The 12,284-nt window shown below is 44.0% G+C and overlaps 1 protein-coding gene across 2 annotated transcripts in view; it reads right to left on the bottom strand.

Moving 5' to 3' along the window:
• Positions 1 to 12,284, bottom strand: part of LOC109898778 (F-BAR domain only protein 1) — a 46,781-nt gene that overhangs the window by 17,289 nt on the left and 17,208 nt on the right. For both annotated transcript variants that reach the window (XM_031833303.1, XM_031833304.1), the window contains exons 3-6: positions 3,892 to 3,983; positions 2,446 to 2,520; positions 1,080 to 1,221; positions 528 to 680 (exon numbers count right to left, since the gene is read on the bottom strand). In XM_031833303.1, the coding sequence (XP_031689163.1) occupies positions 528 to 680; positions 1,080 to 1,221; positions 2,446 to 2,520; positions 3,892 to 3,983 (462 nt within the window). The remainder of the gene's footprint in view (positions 1 to 527; positions 681 to 1,079; positions 1,222 to 2,445; positions 2,521 to 3,891; positions 3,984 to 12,284) is intronic.

Genomic DNA, 12,284 nt, shown 5'->3' with positions numbered 1-12,284 from the left:
AGAGAGGGGATGATTATAGACTTCCTCCTAGTGAGAGAGAGAGGGGATGATTATAGACTTCCTCCTAGTGAGAGAGAGAGGGGATGATTATAGACTTCCTCCTAGTGAGAGAGAGAGGGGATGATTATAGACTTCCTCCTAGTGAGAGAGAGAGGGGATGATTATAGACTTCCTCCTAGTGAGAGAGAGAGGGGATGATTATAGACTTCCTCCTAGTGAGAGAGAGAGGGGATGATTATAGACTTCCTCCTAGTGAGAGAGAGAGGGGATGATTATAGACTTCCTCCTAGTGAGAGAGAGGGGATGATTATAGACTTCCTCCAGCCATTACTGGAACCTTTATTCATCCTGGTGAGTCATCATTGTGAACAAATGATCTGCTATAATAATCACAACCTTGTTCAACTGTCTTATTCAGTGTACTTTCAGCAACTACTCATTAACGTAAGGCACCCTGTGCTCGTATAACAGTTTATACAGCTATACTGTATTATACGGAATGTGTTGATTGATGCCTAGTGACAGACCTTCTCCAGTTCTTTCTGGGGAGCTCCCTCTTTCCTCAGTCGGTCCAGCTCAATACATTTAGCGTGGTATCCCTCCCTGAACTTCTGGAGGTGACCACTCTGCACCTGGACGGCCTGAACAGCGTCCAGGGTCCCCACCTGCTCCTCCTTGGTCTGTGAGAAACACACCATGCACATATTATTAAAATGTTCATTATATATTTAAGCCATAATGCCTGAGGGGGTGTGGTATATGGCCAATATACCACAGCTAAGGGCAGTTCTTATGCACAACGCAACATGGAGTGCCTGGATACAGCCCTTAGCAGTGGTATATTGGCCATATATCACAAACCCCGAGGCGCCTTACTGTTATTATAAACTGGTTACCAACATAATTAGAGCAGAAAAAAATGTATGTTCTCTCATACCCGTTGTATACGGTCTGATATACCATGGCTTTCAGCCAATCAGCATTCAGGGCTCAAACCACCCAGTTTATAATATAATATAGTGAATGATGTGGGGGATAGAGGGGTCGTGATCATAGAAAAATATGGTGAGAAGTGTTACCTTGCGATGAACTTTGACCTGCTCGTCACCATACTTGTTGATGTCCCGGATGAGGTCATTCATCTTACGCATCAGCTCCAGGTGGCAGAGAGCCAGCTTGTCGGATGACACCCGGAACAAGTCCCACATAGGAGCAAACGTCCTGTGAGACATAGGACCTTGTACTGTAGGTGACTTATTGCTCTAACACTAACATCGTGTTTTTTTCAAATCTAATAATCACATACATTAACAGATGCAATTTCATACATTTTGTTTGAACGGTAATATGACATTAAAGTTAAATCTTTATGGTGCATTTCTAGAGTTAAACAAACCATAGACCCCGGCCTGCTACGACCCAGTAAGCCATAGACCCCGGCCTGCTACGACCCAGTAAACCATAGACCCCGGCTGCTACGACCCAGTAAACCATAGACCCCGGCTGCTACGACCCAGTAAACCATAGACCCCGGCCTGCTACGACCCAGTAAACCATAGACCCCGGGCCTGCTACGACCCAGTAAACCATAGACCCCGGCCTGCTACGACCCAGTAAACCATAGACCCCGGCCTGCTACGACCCAGTAAACCATAGACCCCGGCCTGCTACGACCCAGTAAACCATAGACCCCGGCCTGCTACGACCCAGTAAACCATAGACCCCGGCCTGCTACGACCCAGTAAACCATAGACCCCGGGCCTGCTACGACCCAGTAAACCATAGACCCCGGCCTGCTACGACCCAGTAAGCCATAGACCCCGGCCTGCTACGACCCAGTAAACCATAGACCCCGGCCTGCTACGACCCAGTAAACCATAGACCCCGGCTGCTACGACCCAGTAAACCATAGACCCCAGCCTGCTACGACCCAGTAAACCATAGACCCCGGGCCTGCTACGACCCAGTAAACCATAGACCCCGGCCTGCTACGACCCAGTAAGCCATAGACCCCGGCCTGCTACGACCCAGTAAACCATAGACCCCGGCCTGCTACGACCCAGTAAACCATAGACCCCGGCCTGCTACGACCCAGTAAACCATAGACCCCGGCCTGCTACGACCCAGTAAACCATAGACCCCGGCCTGCTACGACCCAGTAAACCATTGACCCCGGCCTGCTACGACCCAGTAAACCATAGACCCCGGCCTGCTACGACCCAGTAAACCATTGACCCCGGCCTGCTACGACCCAGTAAACCATAGACCCCGGCCTGCTACGACCCATTAAACCATAGACCCCGGCCTGCTACGACCCAGTAAACCATAGACCCTGGCCAAGAGAATCAAACCATACAGACAAACTCCTGTAAATATGAGAATATGAAACAGTTGATTTAATTTTAAACTGAGATGTTGATGTCAAGAGTTTTCTAATATACTCACCCTAGTGGGCTTCCATTGCTTGCCATTTTGGCCAGTTTGCTCATGGACTTGGAGTAGGTCTCCTCGATGGCAGCCCTGAGAACCACAGATAGATTGATATATTCCTGAAGAGCCCGTGGCTGGTAAGTAACAAACCAGGCAGAGTGATGGTCTATGCAGTCTCAGCCTTGGAAATCCTGCATCCAACTACAGATAAATCTAAACTCGTCCCCTTCCGGCTCACACAAAACAACTGCATATCTTACTAGCATAATGTCATATTATCATGTACAGAGCAGAATAAAGCACAAACCTAAAGGCATAAACAACAAGGCAAAGGGAAAATAAATATTTAGCTTCAATACTCTGACCCAAATGTAAATAATAAAATGGCCTCAATTCTGCAGGAGGAACATACAACTGTAATACGCATCTGTAGCACCCACGGAGAAGAAAGTAGATCAGTATATCTGGGGGGTAACAACCCCCTCTCACCCTGACAAGGAAAGAGCAATGTAATAAACAAACAAATCAGTGCAGTTTCACAGGCCTCCGGCAACAGACACAGCTCTTTATGGAGAACAAGTACACCTTGAAGAGGGGTAGCTAGGCCTACAAAGGGTTAGAATACATGACATTCAACTTTTAGATACATAGAACATCCAGATTGAGAACGAGCTCCTCTGCACTGAGCGTGGGGAATCAATCAACTCAATGGGTTGGTTACTCTGTCTGTCATGAGGGAGATCTTCCCTGCAATGTCTTGTTTAATTTCCTGACTGACACTTTGTTCTCTCCAAGTAGATAACTGAATTTCCTCCCTTCTGTGGGGAATGTGCAGTGGTTTGGATCTTATGAATAAAAGTCAAGACTATGACATTGGTCTGACAGTGCAGGTTGTTGTCTTCCCCTCTGGGGAGAAAAGCCCTGTAAGGCCCAGGCTTAAATACTACAATGAGTGTTCAACTTCCAGCTAATTGACTCATTAACAGACTGAATAAAGACAGACGACTTCTGGGAAAACAATCCAGGAGGATTATTCAGACTGACATGTTACCGGAGCGGAATGCCCAGATAACAGGCAAACACACAGCTACTGCAAGTGTGTGTGTATATTTGTATAGTAAGACAGGGAGCTCCTTGTCTTGAGGGCCATGTCTTGTATTGCGTGAGAGTGTGTGTGTCTCTCTTAACACTCCCATGTGCTGGCCTGAGTTCAAATGCAGCCCAGTTATGTGGATTAGAAGGCAGGGGAGACTGATAGAGCCGTTCCTCTGCACTAAGACATGACTATGAAAGGAAGCGACAAGGCCCTGTAGCCAGTATTGGAATCAGTCTTTTTTAAAAGGCAAACTTCAAAACATTTATGAGCGTTTAGAAAAATGACTTTTTCAAATGAAAGAAATCTACTCCCACGTCACTCATGTACCACCTCTCCGGAACATCCCAGCCCAAACAACACCTCACCTCTCACGGACAAACTCTGCCAGCTCCTTGGTAGCAATCTGGCCATGCTTCATGTTGTGGTACAACACGTCAAAACCTGCATTCTTCTCCCCCTGCAAAAAGCACAGACAACACCTTGGTGAGCCACAGAATTAGATTGTACTGCATCTAAGGGATTTATAGATTCCTCAACATGAAAGATGTGACAAATAGCAGGCGATGGCAGGCAAACCTACGACCTCAGGAAATAGAGGTTTTTCTTATTTAAATTCAATCAACACTTCTGTTACTTATTCATTGAGGACCCTTGGAGCATAGTAGCATTGAACACAAATGAACACAAACAAAACAAATACTGTTTTCTTTCATCATGACCTTTAAAATATTGTGGATGTTTCTCTTGTTGTTAAGCAACCAGAACCAAGGATGACACAGGGTTGGAGAAAACAGACATGCCTCCAACAGAAGTATGCCTGGGAGCTGGTGATGACATAAACACAACTCATGTTGTTTTCTTCCATGACCTTTAATACTGTGGCTGTCTTCTTGTTTCGCTCAGTGGGGAACCACAAGCAATCATGACACTGGTTTAAGGAAACAGAAATATATTTTTCATAGACAGGCCGACTGCAAGCAGAGTTGTTCTTCAGAAAGTCATTTTCATTGGCTGAAGTGGTCTTTCCGCAGGGTCCATGCAAATTTCAGATCTGTTGTTCTATAGCATTAAATCAGAATTTGCATTGACCCAAAGTGTGCAAAAGCTTTCTCCTTTTGTATTCCTGCACCTTAGCAGCCTTGTGCAGATTTCATTAAGACTGGCACAGGGAAGGCACTGTGAACTAGAAGTTTAAATCACGATTCCCTTCCTACAGACAATACAACAAAATAAAAAAATACTACAAAAAAAAGAGTTATCACATAACAGCAGAGTTAACAGAGGCAGCGTTAAAAATAGCCTGTTCCTTGAAGCCCCCACTTTGATGTCAACAGCGGGGCCGTTGTGTAGCCTGTCCTGACAGGCAGGTGGCTGCACCTCAACACTAGAAATACCCTGCTAGAGAGGGACACGCTTTTAGTAGCAGGGGAATGGCTGGAATGCCAAGGTTCCCAGAGAGAAGCTAGGAGTAGGCCAACACCACAGTTAGACGCCAGTTACAGACACCACACACAGACACCACGACACCACAGTTAGACACCACACACACCACAGTTACAGACACCACACACAGACACCACGACACCACAGTTACAGACACCACACACACACACACACACCACAGTTACAGACACCACACACACACACACACACACACCACAGTTACAGACATCACACACACACCACAGTTACAGACACCACACACACACCACAGTTAGACACCACACACACACACACAAACACAATCGTTGCTTTGAGATGTCGGTCTACTCAGGCAGGAGAGTGGTGATGGGCTGATGGCCTCAATATGGGTCAAAGTATTTAGATTCAAATCCAGGGTTAAAAGTAAGGCCGTACGGTCTGGTACGCCGTCCCAGCAAAATAAATAGTGGAGGTACACGGTACCGGTAAAACATGAGCCTATGACAATAATTAATACAAAATGTCAAGAAAACGGTGGTCTGTTACACTAGTATTTATCATTACTGCATGTCAGAGGCATGAAAACGGTGGTCTGTTACACTAGTATTTATCATTACTGCATGTCAGAGGCATGAAAACGGTGGTCTGTTACACTAGTATTTATCATTACTGCATGTCAGAGGCATGAAAACGGTGGTCTGTTACACTAGTATTTATCATTACTGCATGTCAGAGGCATGAAAACGGTGGTCTGTTACACTAGTATTTATCATTACTGCATGTCAGAGGCATGAAAACGGTGGTCTGTTACACTAGTATTTATCATTACTGCATGTCAGAGGCATGAAAACGGTGGTCTGTTACACTAGTATTTATCATTACCGCATGTCAGAGGCATGAAAACGGTGGTCTGTTACACTAGTATTTATCATTACCGCATGTCAGAGGCATGAAAACGGTGGTCTGTTACACTAGTATTTATCATTACCGCATGTCAGAGGCATGAAAACGGTGGTCTGTTACACTAGTATTTATCATTACCGCATGTCAGAGGCATGAAAACGGTGGTCTGTTACACTAGTATTTATCATTACCGCATGTCAGAGGCATGAAAACGGTGGTCTGTTACACTAGTATTTATCATTACCGCATGTCAGAGGCATGAAAACGGTGGTCTGTTACACTAGTATTTATCATTACCGCATGTCAGAGGCATGAAAACGGTGGTCTGTTACACTAGTATTTATCATTACCGCATGTCAGAGGCATGAAAACGGTGGTCTGTTACACTAGTATTTATCATTACCGCATGTCAGAGGCATGAAAACGGTGGTCTGTTACACTAGTATTTATCATTACCGCATGTCAGAGGCATGAAAACGGTGGTCTGTTACACTAGTATTTATCATTACCGCATGTCAGAGGCATGAAAACGGTGGTCTGTTACACTAGTATTTATCATTACCGCATGTCAGAGGCATGAAAACGGTGGTCTGTTACACTAGTATTTATCATTACCGCATGTCAGAGGCATGAAAACGGTGGTCTGTTACACTAGTATTTATCATTACCGCATGTCAGAGGCATGAAAACGGTGGTCTGTTACACTAGTATTTATCATTACCGCATGTCAGAGGCATGAAAACGGTGGTCTGTTACACTAGTATTTATCATTACCGCATGTCAGAGGCATGAAAACGGTGGTCTGTTACACTAGTATTTATCATTACTGCATGTCAGAGGCATGAAAACGGTGGTCTGTTACACTAGTATTTATCATTACTGCATGTCAGAGGCATGAAAACGGTGGTCTGTTACACTAGTATTTATCATTACTGCATGTCAGAGGCATGAAAACGGTGGTCTGTTACACTAGTATTTATCATTACTGCATGTCAGAGGCATGAAAACGGTGGTCTGTTACACTAGTATTTATCATTACTGCATGTCAGAGGCATGAAAACGGTGGTCTGTTACACTAGTATTTATCATTACTGCATGTCAGAGGCATGAAAACGGTGGTCTGTTACACTAGTATTTATCATTACTGCATGTCAGAGGCATGAAAACGGTGGTCTGTTACACTAGTATTTATCATTACTGCATGTCAGAGGCATGAAAACGGTGGTCTGTTACACTAGTATTTATCATTACTGCATGTCAGAGGCATGAAAACGGTGGTCTGTTACACTAGTATTTATCATTACTGCATGTCAGAGGCATGAAAACGGTGGTCTGTTACACTAGTATATCATTACTGCATGTCAGAGGCATGAAAACGGTGGTCTGTTACACTAGTATTTATCATTACTGCATGTCAGAGGCATGAAAACGGTGGTCTGTTACACTAGTATTTATCATTACTGCATGTCAGAGGCATGAAAACGGTGGTCTGTTACACTAGTATTTATCATTACTGCATGTCAGAGGCATGAAAACGGTGGTCTGTTACACTAGTATTTATCATTACTGCATGTCAGAGGCATGAAAACGGTGGTCTGTTACACTAGTATTTATCATTACTGCATGTCAGAGGCATGAAAACGGTGGTCTGTTACACTAGTATTTATCATTACTGCATGTCAGAGGCATGAAAACGGTGGTCTGTTACACTAGTATTTATCATTACTGCATGTCAGAGGCATGAAAACGGTGGTCTGTTACACTAGTATTTATCATTACCGCATGTCAGAGGCATGAAAAACAGGTGGTATAACTCCAAAATGTGATGTGGTTTGATGAGAACACACATGTTGCCGAGGCAGAGAAGTGTGGGCGACACAGAGACGCGTGCGGACAGCAACGGACACTTCAATTCTGTCCTAATGACAATCGCCACATGTCATTACACTTGTTGGTGTTTTGTTTCCGTTCACCACTGTTTAGAAGATATGTTGCTCGTGGATGAACGTGGGTAACCTCGTAAAGGAGCCCTTTGAAGTGATTGTTTTATAAATCAGATGGAAACATGACTGGTTGATGCCACAATTAAAGGTCATACATTTTAAAAGTTAAATGACACATCTTTATGACGAGGCCCACAGAGATCCTATTGAATCAATAGGGATTCTATATGTAATACATAGAGGTCCCGTACCAGGAAGAAATTACATCTACTTTCATCCCTGGTTCAAACCCATTTGATTAGTTAACTACAGACATGCAGTCAGTGGTGTAAAGTACTTAAGTAAAAATACCCCCCAAAAAACTACTTAAGTAGTACTTTAAAGTATCTGTACTTTACTACTAATTTTTTTACAACTTTTACTTCACTATGTTCCAACAGAAAATAAGGTACTTTTTACCCAAAAGTACTCACTACATGCGAAATGCTTAGCAGGACAGGAAAATGATCCAATTTATGCACTTATTAAGAGAACACCTGGCCATCCCTACTGCCTCTGATCTGCCAGACTCACTAAACACAAATGCATCTTTTGTAAATTGTCTGAGTGTTGGAGTGTGCCCCTGGCTATCCGTACATTTAAATTAAAATACAAAGTAAATGGTGCCGTCTGCTTTGCTTAATATAAGGAATTTGAAATTATTTATACTTTTACTTTTGATACTTAAGTATATTTTAGCAATTACATTTACTTTTAATACCAAAGTATATTTACAACCAAATACTTTTAGACTTTTACTAAAGTAGTATTTTACTGTTACTTGAGTAACCTATTAAGATATCGGGTACTTTTTCCACCACTGCATGCAGTACACTAGTTAATGCAGAGATTTTAATTCACATGTGATTCTCCAATACCTTTCCTTCTCTATGGAAGTGGGGCGGCAGGGTAGCCTAGTGGTTAGAGTGGTGGACTTGTAACTGGAAGGTTGCAAGTTCAAACCCCCAAGCTGACAAGGTACCAATCTGTCGTTCTGCCCCTGAACAGGCAGTTAACCCACTGTTCCTAGGCCGTCATTGAAAATAAGAATTTGTTCTTAACTGACTTGCCTAGTTAAATAAAGGTAAAATAAAAAATAAAAAAGTGAAATTATGCCATAGTCTTTGTCCATCCCTCTCTCCCATCTGCACCCAGAGGAAGGTGACCTGCCCTGCTCAGCCCTAAACACAAAGAAGGTATATAGTTCCCTTCACTATGCTAACCTCTCTGACTAGGTGCTGTATCCCCAGTGTGAATGCCACAGACAATCTAAAACATAGCCTACAGTATTATCATATAAGGCATTGGTGATCATTAAAACATATTAGCAAATAGCCAAAAACAAAGCAACAATGATATTCAATCACCAGGTCCCATGCAGTGAATGTAAGGATGAGTGACAGGTGATTTTCAGAAAAGGAACCCCAAACAAACAATACATAAAGCTACTACTGTTCAAGTCAGTCGAACAGTTACAAGAGTCTGTGAAAGGAGCTAAAGACACACCAAGGCCTTAGTCAGCTAGACAATAAAGGCTTATTTCACAAAAACACAATAGCCTAATCTAAAGAGTCAGGCCTAATTCCCATTTCTGGTCTCAATCGAAGCTGATAACTATGGACACATTTGTGCTTTAGAAATTAGTATGAACATTATTTTATCAGCTAATGAAAACAAGAGGTACATTTAATATGCTGTCTAGGCTTTATGAACAACTCCTATAATGCCGTTGTTTCCTGAAAGGAGAAATAACGACTGGCTAAAATCAGGACTCCCTAAAAACACAATACAAGTGACTTTTTGAAGCAGGTTAGGAGAGCATTAGGAACCCTTTTTCTAACCTTAACCTAATTCTCCTAACCAGCTGTTAATTCTCCCACCCTGGTACGACAAAGTCGTAGCTGTATCGAAGTGGCATGTTCCTCAAGTAACAGACACAGTGAGCTCTTTCATTAATGTGACAGACGTGTTTGTTTGTGTATGTATGTTTCGAGATATGTCAGTATCGCACCCTAAAAGAAATGTATAATCCAAAGATGTCCTAAGAGTTAAATCCATGACTAGAATGACGAATTATAGCTAAACCCATCATGTTCCATCTGAGATCATTCATCACACAGACCTGTTTCATATTCCACACCATGACCAGCAGTCATTGACAGTTATTTTTCAGTCTGATTTATGCAGCTCCCCTAAGAAAGTTTTGCTCATGCAAGAGAGAGCTCATTACAATGACAATGTGATCTGTGGGAGACGAGAGGAGCGACAGAGGGTCTGTGTGGAGGCACCCAGACAACTCAACTTTCTCACCATGGCTGAGATTCATTAGTACTCCGTGCAACACAGAGCAGCATCGTCTGTCAGTCCAGTCAGGACAGTAATGCCCAGGTTCATGTTTTACAGGTATTAGCTACAGTCGTTGTTTAACACATCACCGGACCCATCTGTTTCTCCTGAGGAGCAGGGTGCCCCTTGGGAGGTTTGGGTTGGGGGAGGGGGTCTGCTCACTCACTCCTTCCAGAACATCCTAAACTCTCACCCAGCGAGCGGTGCTCCCACATCCAGCAGCCTCCCCTCTCTCTCTCCCTCCCTGCCTGCCCACTGCAGTTAGCCAATCAAGACTTGCTGCCCCATTTCATCTTTGTACTGTGCAGCGCGGCCAGCTAACGACTCTCACTTGATTCAAATTAGAAGTATCCCTGGCTTTCCCCCTCAGGCATGAACAAAAATAATTACTGTACAAACGAGGCCTGGGATTCTCCTTTAAACGGTGTGCTGGAAGGCAGGCCTCATTGGGAACTGGCGTGGTTAAATAAAGAAGCAGTGTCTGGATCCCCCTGCTAGAGCGTGTCCGGCTTAATTAGGTAAGTGTGGTTACCTCCTTGGCCAGTTACAAGAGTTGTGGTTAAACACCAGTGTAGCGCTGCACTATGGGAAGCAGGTTCTGTGGCCAGAGTAGCAGTGTCTTCGTGAGGGGATCCGGTGTCGGAGGACATTTTTGTGCTGTGATGCAGGGGGGGGCACACAGTAACAGAACAGACCTGGCACACAGTAACAGAACAGAAAGTCTGTCCCTCTCTCACTGGTCAGCAGAATAAACAACTCCATCAGGCCTGGCTAGTGAAGGACATTTCAAATCAAATGTATTTATAAAACCCTTTTTACATCAGCCGATGTCAAAGTGCATACATTTCCTACCCTATTTTCAGAGTTGTATATAATATATGTGGTATGACATAGTAGGCCTATATGGTATGACAATGATAACATAGTTGGAGAGACCCAGGTTAGTATCCGTGGAAAGAGACCGTCTAGCTGACTCATGGAGGTTTTGTGCTTACGGGCAATCCCACGGAAGAGTGTCAGCAGCACCCCTAGTATCTCAGCACACCACTTCCGCATCTAAAGGACTGCCTCACCGAGTCCCCAAAACAACCCATCACGTACACTAGTTGATACCTGGTCCATAGCGCCTGGGAGAGACCAGCAGTATCCCTGTTTAGAACTACTCTGGACATCACTTTATGCTGAGATCAGATCACAGCACCGATCCCTGTCCCTGTTGCCACACTGATTAATGGCTTCAGTGCCCCATTGGGCCACAGGTGAGGGAATGGAGCCCAGCGGTACACGTGAGACCCTGAGTTTAGGACTAACCCATGACAGAGACTGAGCACAATGCACACACACCGCAGTCCATGCTCATGCTTCTATTACCATCACCAGAACACTTGCATCTGGCCTCAGGAACCTGAAGGCAAATTCCCTGAAATGTCTCTATGTAGCGGTACAGTAATCCACATCTAATTTAGCAGAGCAAAAGATGGATAGATAGATAGGAGGGTCCTCTGGTAACATTCCTGCCCATCCATCTCATTCGTCCGCTCCGGACCTTAGAGCCCAGTGAGTCCCAGAGACACAGCCAGGCACAAATTGACGAGGGAAGAGCAGAGGCAACACTGGGTTCATTCTGCTGATTAATGATTGGTTGGGTATAATTCACCTAGGAGAGCAGGGCCCATTTCCTGGAACAGACAGACAGTGTACCTTGATGAGGCCTAGCAGAGAACTATATAAAAAGACATGGATGATTCATCCAACACAAAGTCCTGCTAGAATTCCTAATGGTAGTGCATTAGTGGGTCTAGACTCTGGACCAACGGACTGAATGGACCGTTCTTCGGTAAAAAGGAGAAATTAAAGGATTCATGGTGTTCAATGCGAGAGCACCCATTCAGCAATTTCAAAGGGGAATTGGATATCAGGGGCATTAACATGTCTATATTGGGATCAGTGGAGATTTTAGCATGTAAATCTTGGTGGGGCAAGATGGCATGCATTTTTTTAATGCATGCCAGCAAAGCAATTACACAACACAAACAATACATAAAACGGTGGCCAAACTGTTGGGCCTACATAAAGTTGTCCCAACAGCAGAGCTTTCTTTTCAG

This window comes from Oncorhynchus kisutch, linkage group LG10, assembly GCF_002021735.2.
Source record: "Oncorhynchus kisutch isolate 150728-3 linkage group LG10, Okis_V2, whole genome shotgun sequence".
In the NCBI taxonomy this organism is placed as follows: domain Eukaryota; kingdom Metazoa; phylum Chordata; class Actinopteri; order Salmoniformes; family Salmonidae; genus Oncorhynchus; species Oncorhynchus kisutch.
This window is presented reverse-complemented; position numbering and strand designations above follow the sequence as displayed.